At 35.7% G+C, this 11,470-nt stretch overlaps 1 protein-coding gene across 1 annotated transcript; it reads right to left on the reverse strand.

Moving 5' to 3' along the window:
* Window positions 1–3,095: 3,095 nt before the first annotated feature.
* Window positions 3,096–5,355, reverse strand: LOC101159550 (secretory phospholipase A2 receptor). The gene is made up of 5 exons (XM_004083014.4): window positions 5,272–5,355; window positions 5,051–5,101; window positions 4,573–4,932; window positions 4,135–4,449; window positions 3,096–3,888 (listed from the first exon to the last, which is right to left on the reverse strand). The coding sequence occupies exons 2-5, from the start codon at window positions 5,082–5,084 to the stop codon at window positions 3,506–3,508; spliced, it is 1,092 nt and encodes a 363-aa protein (XP_004083062.2). The 5' UTR covers window positions 5,085–5,101; window positions 5,272–5,355; the 3' UTR covers window positions 3,096–3,505.
* Window positions 5,356–11,470: the final 6,115 nt, after the last annotated feature.

Consider the following 11,470-nt stretch of genomic DNA (forward strand, 5'->3'; position numbering starts at 1 on the left):
GCACAGCGAAAAAAAAAGAAAAACACCTGGATTCTCATTTTGATGTGCAAATCTGTTCACTGCAGGGCATTAGCATGTCTTCCAGTTCTTGACGAGCTTTCAACTTCCTCAGTGTCAGTTTTATACAAAAAACACATAAATATTTCAGCAATTACTTCTAACTAAAGCCTTGCTAAAAACAACAACAACATAGAATAATAGTGTCACTTTTTGCAAAAAATGTATTTAACTTGGAAATGTATGTTGTGATGAATTGTGGTATTAAGTTTCCCCAATCTAATAGAATTTGACCATCAAATGTGTTCAGGTTGCAGAAATGCTCACCTCATTTTTCCCCAACTTCATGCAAGTCAACCCTGTTCGATGACTTCAGGCTGGCATTTTATCTCGAATGCGCTGCGCTGCCTCTCACATTAAAAAGGGATTTCACGTGCCTGCACATACATCATGGTGGTCGAAAAAGCAGGTTCGACAGCAAGTCAAAAGATGCTCCATCACATGAGAAACGACTGAAAGGCCTGCTAATGCTCACACATTAGCACAGCCGCTGTGTGTTGAGTCCTAAAGATGAGTGAGAGTGACAGTTCAAGCCTTCATCCCAGGATGGTACACACCTTTAAAAATGTCAGAGGATGTCAGTTTTTCTTACCCCTCTCCTTGATACTCTTAAGATTTCTGAGCAGTTTTATTTTTGGAAGCTTTTAGGTATTTTCCTCCAAACTCAATCCCAAATGACTACTCAGTAAGTGCTGAAAGGTTTTGTTTCTGTATGTAATTCTTCCTAAGTATGACTTCCGCAGAATGAGCTACTGAAGCTTCACATTGCTTAAAATACAACTCTAAAATCATTAAAGAGCCTACCGTGCTTTTCTCAAGCCTTTCAGAATAAACTACATCCATCCTATCGAAAAAATGTCTTGAGATGGTGATTCACGCTTTTATTTTTTCCCGTTTGGACTATATTATACACCTCTTTCACAGCAGAGTGTGTATAAACTCCAGTTAGTCCAAAATGCTGCCGCCAGACTCCTAACGAAAACCAGAATGAGAGATCATATTACTCCAGTTTTAGCGTCTCTGCACATTGTTTTAGAATAGATTCTAAGATTTTAATGATTGCTTTTGAAGCACGCTGTGGTCTGGCCCTAAATATATAGCTGATCTCCTCGTCTCTTATGTACCTGGTCGCAATCTTAGATGTTCGGCAAAAGGCTTTTTAACAAACCAACAATCCAGATTGAAGACCAATGGAGATAGGGCCATTGCTATAAGAGCCCCATCAGTAGCCCCAGAAAAGATCAGCCTCACTGAATCCCTACCAGTATTTAAATCTCTTTTAAAAACTCACCTCCATAGGCGTGCTTTTAATGATTTTACTGGTTCTTAAATTTAAACGTATGAAATTATTGATTTTAGTCAATTTGATTGATTTAAACCGCTATCACTGTTTTGTGCGTGTCCTGTGTTTTATTTTGTCGTACTGTATACTGTTTTTAATCCTGATATTTTGTCTTATGTTAATTGTACAGTACTTTGTAATCTTGATTTTTGAAAAGTGCCATAAAAATAAAGTTTATGAATATGATATAATCATCTATTACCTTTGGGACACTAAAGAATGATTTTTATAAAATAGTTATTTTCGCAGGAAGAAAGAGGACTCGATCTGAAGCACCGCCTTTCCCTCTTTCAGGGTCCTGTCCATTTCATGACGTCATCCTAGAGTCGGCCTCAGCAGTGTGTCTGCGTCTCGCCCACGAAAACAAACACAATCCAAACTTTTGCAAAGATGGGTGTGCAGATCGTGCATGTAAAAGGAAAGCGTTTTTTTTTGCCAAACACCGCCAGCTCCGTGGAGAAAGTGGGTGAGTGTGTTGGCCTGGGGGCGGCACTAACAGCGCAGACTTTTCCTGGAAGAAGACAGAACCCACTCCTTTTTCATAGATTGGGAGGAGCTGGTGCTCAACGGTTTTAGATGCATGAATGGATCAAAATACCTCTTTGGGGTTGTTTCCTGCGAGAAATCAACATTATAATACACTTTAAAGCTCAAAAGGTTGATTTTGCATCATATAGGCTGCTAAAAGAGAAAATCTGACTTAACTCTTTAACACTGCAGCTATCGCCAGCATCACCTACATAACACACGGTCTTTACTGTAACTGTAAATCTTTGACCGTTTACCCTATAACTGTGAACTAGCTTATTTGGGCAAAAAGTATCTTTTTATATCGGCTTTAGACCAATATGCAACACAATACTAAGTGTTTCACAAATGTGCAAGGGTGCTGTTCCTCATGACTGAACCAGCTGAATTTCGTTAATTGTGTACTGTGAAGTGTTGTGGAGCGCAAGGCTGCTCTTCTTCACTTCAGAAATTACGATAATTGCGTAAACGGTTGAAGAGTTATGTTAGCTGAAGGAATGTCAACACTAATGTTCCAGTATTAAAGGGTTAAATTAGGCTTTACCCTTAAAATATTTGAGAAATTCATTCCATAATCCTTGTCTTCTTTCTTAAAAAGTAGGTTAAAGATATAAAAAATATCATATTAAAGAAGAAAATTATGCTCCAGTTGCTGTTATGCCAGCTGTGATTGGATGACCATTGCTTGGAAAAAAATGAAAAATAAAATCCACCTTTGTTGCTTTGGAAAAAGCTCCAGGCAAGATGGTTACAAAAACATCAAATTCCTGCGGTAAAATACCTGCCAAATTAGGGGTGAATTATATTTTCTTTAGTTTCATGCATTCTAAACAAACCTTCAATCAAAGTTTCATTTATTTTTGTCCGTAAAACTAAAAACTTATATATTCTTTGGAAAATGATATATGTCAATACAAATAGCGCCCCATTTTAAATTGATGCTATACAATGTTACATTGTTTATGGCAGAGGTCACATTCTAAATATGACCCAAGGAGATTGATTGACAAGGTCAACAGCCAACACTGCACACTGTTAAAATAAACTGCAAAATTGCACTAAAAGATTTTTGTGAAACCACGAAAGAACACGAAAGGGGAACTGCAAAATACAGAGGCACCATTGTAATTGTAAAACCTCCCAAAAATAATGTACTGTACTGTTATCCATCCATTTCAAACTCAGACTTTATTGATTTCCAGTTAAAAACACAAAGTCCTTTACATAAAGCAAATAAAATAGTCATAAAATATGAAAATGAATTAAAACAGAAAACACAGGACAATCGCACTCTTCCCTCACCAGATTCCTCCCTCCACCATCCCAGTTCCCCCATTATAACCTTGAACAAATGAACGTAAGATCTGCAGCTTAAAGAAACAGTCTGGATTAGTTTATTGTCTGTTTTCTATACCATATCTATATCCCTGTTGTATCCAAAATATACTTAAAAATTACATAATTGGAAATCACATTTTTAAATATGTGAAGCAAACATAAATAATTATTTTACTATTAGCTAATCTAACCAAGATAGGCATAGAAACTATTATATAATGTTACTGATTTTCAAAAAAATTAGTTGAAATCAACAATATCCTCTTCACAAAGAAAAGGCAGCTTCTGATCACAGTCCTCATTTCTCCAGGTGAAGTCCTCTCTATCAATGACACCGCAGTGGTTGAATGGAGATTTTTCTGGGATCTTTTCATCTTTCCAGTTGCTCCAGTTCACCATCCTGTCACTCCAGATCCAGAATCCAAAAAGAACGCTTTGCCTGAGGCCAATCCAGAAAGAACGCGGGGTGCTCATGTCAAAGCTCGAATGATTTAACCACGTGCTCACAGCGTTCTGATCACTTTCATCCTCAATCCACAACAGCCGCGAATGCATCGTTTCACAGTATGTGAGGGCCTCGTCCCAGCTTGAATTATCTGGAATAACTTTAATTCTTACTCTTCCTAAAAAAAAAAAAAAAGACGAGTTAGATTCACATCCAACTTTTATTTATTTATTTATTTATTTTTTGCTTAAAGTCCAACAACAGGTAAAACATTTTTTTTTCTCTCAAATGGTGTGATATTTTAAAGGAAACAATTTTTGTTCAAACTTTATAACAGCAGATGAATTCATGAAAGTGAGGTTTGGACAATGACAGAAAAAAAGCTCCACTTTCAGGGATGTGTTTTTGTTGTTTTTTTTCTTACCTTTGGAGCAAAGTGCACATTTTTCGCTTTCACATCCCTCTGTCCTTATGCCATATGAATTACTAGTTTTAAGACAGACACAGCTGCCACCTTGGGAAGTATCAGCCCACTCCCTGAACAATGAACATTCTTTATTTGGCCACTCCCATTGGTCATGCATGAGTCCAATCCAGACAGTTAGGCCCTTACTTGTCTTATTTGCTAGGTCATTGTATTCAGTGCTATTAATAGTTGCTAAACCTTTATAAACCTTCTTGCAGTACTGCAATGCCTGACACCAGTCCTTTTCACTTTGGATGAGCACATATCCTTGGTCTGCAAAAACACAAGAAATATAGCTTAGCAGTTTCTGCAGAGTCAAACTACGTTTTTCATTTAATATATTGATGTATTTGTGAAAATCAATAAAGCTGACCCTGTGAGAGTGAGTGTTCTTACCTGTATTACACATGAAAAACATCCTTTCCGAACAATTAAAACCCATCCATTGTCCGTTGTCCAGGGCTTCACATATTTGCTGGTTGTTCGCCGTAACAGTTGATTTATTGAATGTCAACTCAGTCCCGTCTGACCAAGTGCTGTTTTTATTCTCCTTTTCTTTGAGACCTACCCAGAACCCTGTTTGATACAGGCTGCATGGTGCATTGCTTACAACATCCACATGTTCTCTATCAAAGAGGGTGATTAAAGACTCATTGGTGCTGCTACAGTTTTTCTGAGCTTTTTCTAGAGTAACTTGTTCAATTACACTTCTGAAAGTTTGTAGGCGATCTCTTGCAAATCTAAATTCAAAGAGTCCTAAAAAAGACAGGAAAAAAAAGTTTGGGGACTTCAAAATGTCATTTTTTAATTTGTAAAGTTTTCATGTTGAAATAAAAAAGTTTTCATACACTAACAAAAACAACAATGAGTTTACCTGCATACAGCAAGAACAACAGAAGGGCTTTCATCACAATGGATCAAAAAGCTTAAGAAAAAAAAAAAGAAAAAGAAGAGATTATGAAATGTTGATTAAAAGATAGAAACAATAGTGCAGTTGCATGTTTACATGATTAAATCTCCCTTAAGAATATTAAAGCTAACAAACTACAAAAACTTTTCATTTACTAAAAGTTTTTTTAATTTGTAGTTTCTTACCTTTTGCTGTCAGAGTGCTGGCACAGTCCCTGTGCAGAAGCCACGATTTTTAAATGCTGTCTGATGCTGGTACCTGTTTGCCTGTCTGCCCTATATGGCACAATGTTAATGATTAACCAAAAAGGATAGTTTTGCATCGGAATAACGTCATCTCTCATGTTACACATTGACTAGAAAGTAAGAAGTTTGTAACAATAATCCTGGTAACCAACAAGAAAAAATTAAACTCAGTTTGTTTCTTCTGTTTCTTACTTTGCACAAAGTGCTTAAACTTGAATTATCTCATGGTCCGGGTGAATTCTCGATTCTGATTGGGTGCTGGGTGGGTGTTAAAAAGTAGTAAATCTCAGTGCTAACAAACTTAAAACAATCCTTAGCTTCATCATCTGGACAAAATCAAGCAGTAAGAGGTGAACTTTTTCTCTGAACTGATGCTTTATTTAACCCATCATGTTAGTCAAGGTTCGACGTGGATCTAGGCTGCTTACATGTTAGAAACAACTTCTAGAGTTATTGTGAACTCAATTAAAAAAGTCTGACTAATGACCTTATCTGGGACTCTTTTGTCTTGCGTAATGCGATTTTGATTTTGAAAATAGACCGTGTATTGACGGTGTGCCTGCAGGTGCACTCTAGAGTGGGCTAAATACGGTAATTAATAATCAGCTTTAGGAAATTGTCATTGAAAGAACAAAAAAATGAAGGTTCACCTCTTAATAGGGGCTGCAAGATCATCCATTTGTAGAAGGTCATGCTAAATTTTCAGCCGCTTTTGCTAAACTTTACAGTGAACCTGAGGCAACAATGGATCTAGCTTCGCTCAGCTAAATTCATTTTATTTTACATATTACTTTATAAACCTAACAAAATCTGTCAGAGGTACTAATGTACTAATGTTTTTATTTATTATTTTTTTTTTTTTTTTTTTTGGAAGGTTTTCCACTTTTCCTGCCTGGAGTTTTATCTTTCTTCAAGGTTCCGATTCATGCTTTCAGTTTCTAAAAACACTTTTAACACTGTAAACCGTTGATTGTCTCCTTCTGATATGTTTTTTTTTTCACCTCAAAAGTGAAAAAGTTGAATTACTTTAATGAATACAAACCCACTGGTTTCTTTGACTTGCTTTGCATTTTATGTCCCCTTTCTTTCATTCAGCCTCTCTGGTTTTTCCAGGAAATGTTTTTGTGTTATTGACATAAGAAAAATAGAAAGACATTTACTGCTGCATTATAAAGTGAAAAACATTCCAAAACAACAGCTAGTTTCAATGCATACGATTAATAGAAATACTTAAAAAAGAAAAAATAACTTAATTTGGTTTATAGAGTAAGCCAGTTTCTCCTTATCTGCAAACTGAGGTCACAAAAAAGAAGATTTGAGGTTAACATTTTTATTTTATTTCTTTATTGGACTTTTTTTTTTCCAGATAACCTGAAGTCACAAATTTACACTTAATGCTGAATCAGCTTATTTGTTGTTTTGCTTGCTGTGCATAAGATTCAGATGAATCCTTTCAGGTTTACACAGAGAAGTTTTTACCAACACCTTGTTATATTTCATTTTTTGGAATTTACAGACTTTGTGGTGCATATTCAACTGAACTAGTCTTTTGTTCTCCGCTTTATCATAGTGACTCTCGAGGTTGCCTCCATTGTTTGGGTTGCATGCTTCATTTCATGCACAGTTTCAGGCACATCACTCTTGTAAAAACTGTCAGATTTATGTTGTTTATGTTAAAAACTTTTGTTTTTCCTTGTGGAAAAGTTGTAATAGTAACAGTTTTAAAGTTATCTTAAATCTGGGTAATGGAATGCTTTCTTATCTAAATCCTCCAAAAGATGAATATTTCTTTTATATTTATTTTTGGTTCAAAGGATTTTTGAAATGTGCCTTTCTTCTCTAGATGTTCCAGTTATTTGAAGTTTAAATGGCCTTTCAATTATTTTTCTGCTTTGGCCTTTAACCTCAAATATAAATTGAGTTTTTATTTTGTGTTTTTATGCTACTTATACTTTGTCTAACTGAAAAATATTTAAAATATTAACCCATTTTACTTGCAAAATATGTTAAACATTTTACATCCATTCTTTAATTTAAATAGAGCAAAAGAAAAAATTCTATTTAAAAAATCACAGACAAAAAAATCTTTTAACACATGAAAACAGTGGTTTCCTGATCATCGTACTGCATCAAATGTTTGACTGAGGAAAAACAGTAACAAAAGTTTAATTTTTAAAAAGTTGTATGGTGTAATTTACATTTTTCATATTTACTTCCAGTAATACTGTAATGATGTGAGCAGCCTTTGTTTGTTTTAAATCCTGAGACTGGCATTAAAGTAGGAGGTGCAAACCCAAGACAGTAATAAATGGCTTATAAGCAAATGATATGCAAAAACTGCATGAAACAGCATTCCTGTAAATCATTAAAATATACAGTTGTTTAAGCCTATTGAGTATACAAGCAACATTTTAATTCCAAAATGTGCTCTAATGGTCAACATCCGTACTTTACAGTATTTTTTGTATTATCTGTCATTCTGCATTAGAAATCACGACAGCAGAAAAATGCATCATAACGAAAAACTCATATATAAGTCGCACTTTTGGGAGAAAAGGGCTACATTTTAGAAAAAGTCCAGCTGTGTTGACACTAAATGCAATTGTCTAATTCAGGTCTGCTTCCAAAATAGTCTATAAGTAAAATAAGTTGCACCTCTGGGCAAACTATGCAAGAAAGGAGCGACTTGTACTCTGTACTTCTTTTGCTCTAACAATTAACCCTTGTGCTATCCTAGGCACTTTAGACTCCACTAGACTGAACCGCTGAACCTTTTTTCTTCAATGATTTGTGATCTTCACTGGTGTCCATGAATTACATGAAATCTTTCCACCTTCATCCACCTTTGTTATGGTAGGGAGAACACGTCAATGTAAGGCTGGCTCCAAGATAGCACAAGGATAACATTTCTTTTCCAATTTTTTACTTTTACTTTTCTCAGTCTACATTTTTGTATCTTATTACAGAAGCAATAGTTACCAGATCTATTTTTACTACAATTGTAATAAAAACATTTATGGGAAAGTTATTAAGTGCAGCTTCACATTAAAATACAGAAAAAAGGGGTAAGGAAAGAAATGAATAACAAACGTCAGCATTTAGTCCTTTGGAAAAGTACATTTTAGCTCCATAAGGAAGCAGATAACAGGTATGCTGTCACCACAATTCCTCTGTATGCACTCATTTGAATTTCAAATTCGGTTTTCTTTTGCAAATGTGTACAGCTATAGCCAGGTTTACAGCAAATATTTAGAATGCAGATGTTTGGTTCACTAAAGGTGAATGAGAAAGAAAAAGGCGTATAGCAAACACATGTGATACAACATAACCAGGAGCAAATGAGTACATACTTAGTAATACAAAATACACCATTCTGAAAAAAGTCCTCAGCATCTTCTTTCCATAAATAAAAAGAATAAATGTATATATATATATATATATATATATATATATATATATATATATATATATATATATATATATATATATATATATATATATATATATATATATATATATATATATATATATATATAAAAATCACAGGTTGCATCTATAAGTGAAGAATGAATATTTATATCAGTTTACAGGTGGGAACTGTTGTGTAAACATCTCAGTTTTATGGATTCATGAAAAGCGCTCATGATTAATGCTCTCCTCAAGTGTGAGTCAGAGCAGGTTAACCTAACACAGCGGGCTCTGATGGCAAACCCCCTTGTGTGGGAATGAGGCCACAATGACCCTTGGAACAAGGATAGTGGAGAAAGCTTTTAAAATAAGAAAGAATGTCAACTCGGTTTAACAGCAGGTGATATCATTTTACCTCTTGAAAGGAGGACTATGTCTGAAGGAGCAGTGCGTGGACATGAATGTGGAGGTAAAAGGCAGCAGCGACTGCAGTTTTTCCAATGCCTTAGTCACAAATGACCTTATAGGTGGATATGGGCTGTCTGCGGGCGAAAAATGGACAATAAAAATGGACAAACCGCAAAAAATAACCGCTTGGTGAGCATGTTAAATGAAAATGTTAAGGCTCATTTTTATTGACGAAATGCTGTGGGCGAAAGGTCGTAGCAAACACTAAAAAACATACAAGGGGTAAGAGTGAAGTACTGGGGCAGTTTCACCTGCATACCCCGTGTGTGCAGCATTTGTGTATGGTTGGTAGGGAGGCAATCCACGTTCCCTACTAATGACTAATGAGCGCTTTAAAGGGCACTGACTGTCCAACAGCGTACCCTTTATGTTATAGGTGTGACTTACAAATGTACTTTACGATACACTTAACCCATCTACGACAATCGTATGTTTCATTTTCATGACATCCCTTAAGATGAACGTTCCAGTCTCGAGGGAACTGCAAGAAAACTCCTGTGGTCCCTTTAAGACGCAGCCGCTCCTCTGTACGAGCCTCCAACCCACAGCACCTGCATGCAAGGGACTTATGCTACATACACATTGGGGCATGTGTGACGGGTTCAGGAACAAACAGAACATGGGTTCATGAACGTCCTTTTAGCGTACGGTGTTCATACTGTACATGTCCTCAGAGTTGGAAGAGGCTGAAAATCTTGCCAATCTTGCTCAAGGTTTCTTCTTTCACAGCTCTATTCCGATAAATGAAAGACTTGGTGTCAAATGGGTCCGGACGGGACAGTTATTGTTTTCTCCTCCATGATCACTTTTCAAATTGCTGACATGTGCGTGAATTGAAAAGGACACTACTCATACATCAATATCATATCTGAGTCCCCGGCTGGTCAAAATTTAACTGGTTTAACATCAGTGTTTGTACATAGAGCCTGAAAAAAAGACTTAAACTTGTGTAACAATGCAAGAGTTTTGAATGCTCAAGCTTGAAACCGGCATTTGCATAGACTTTTGTTTGAAAGGGGTTGCTTGAACATGCGTCGGCTAAGTTGGCGTGAATGTAGTATAAGGCTTTAGGTTTAGCTTTAAGGCACTGAAAAAAATAACTGTTGAAACTATTTTCAACACCAAAATTCTATCTGTGCTTTTGAAGTGATCACACGTGTATAGTTTTTATTTTTCAAGATTAAAAACTCATTTTGAAATATTTTTATGAAATCTATATTCAGATTTAAAAAATAAATAGATGTCTGAAAAAAATACAGTAAAGCGCAACCATTTAAGTTGCCAATCATAAATTTGTGTGTACATGAAGCATATGTTCTTTAAGATAATGTTTGTCCAGTGTGTGGGCTTGTCAGGGCTGAGTGGAGTTAGGTTGCAGATGATAAAATATTTTGCATATTTTTCTACTTTACTTGTAGCAGTTGTTCAGCAGCGACTGCCAGATTCATGCTCCATTAAATATAAACATGTATATGAGACCTCTTCAGCTCTGCCAGAAATTTTCCTCTGTCTTCTGTCAGTAAAATAAAGAAAATCTCCTGTTTTGAGAGGCCGAACAGTCATACAAATACACAAATATCACTTAGCATATTCTCATCACTATAAGACACACTTAAAAATCTTAATTTTTGTTTTAAAAAAAGACAGGGTGTCTTAAAATCAGAAGCTTCTTATATATGGATAAATTAAGGTTGTGTTTACTGATGTCAAAGAGATTTTGAGAGGAACAAAATGTCAGTCTTTTGTTACTTCCCGTTTGCAGTTTGTAAAAAACTGCAAACAAAGTCAGGTGTTGTTGTGAATATGCTAACACGGATAAGGTGTAACGTGTCAACCTGTGTTTTTGGAACGAGTTACTAGCGAGGCTGGGAGTCAGCGTAGTCACTAGCTGCGGTCATATGTGCAAAATATCCCTGATCGGAACAAAGATCAGATCAGAATTGAGCTGTGGATGTGGACCCAGAAAAACATGATCCAGTTATAACAAACATTTACATATGCCACACTTTAGATCAGAATAAATCTCTTTGTCATGTGCAGGACTATCTAAAATACCGGAAACGGCTGTAGAAGAAGATATAGTGAATTCCGTTGTAAACAAACAAAGCTGCAGCGTAGAACGATCTTCAGAACGTGCTTTTATTATTGTTATGATTATTGTTAAGTTCTTGTGATATGACGTAATCGATTTCACGAAGTTAAAAACTAATGTATATGAGCGTTTTGTGATGATTATTTATTAGTTCACTGTCTTCTGAAGATA

This window comes from Oryzias latipes, chromosome 23, assembly GCF_002234675.1.
Source record: "Oryzias latipes chromosome 23, ASM223467v1".
Classification (NCBI taxonomy): domain Eukaryota; kingdom Metazoa; phylum Chordata; class Actinopteri; order Beloniformes; family Adrianichthyidae; genus Oryzias; species Oryzias latipes.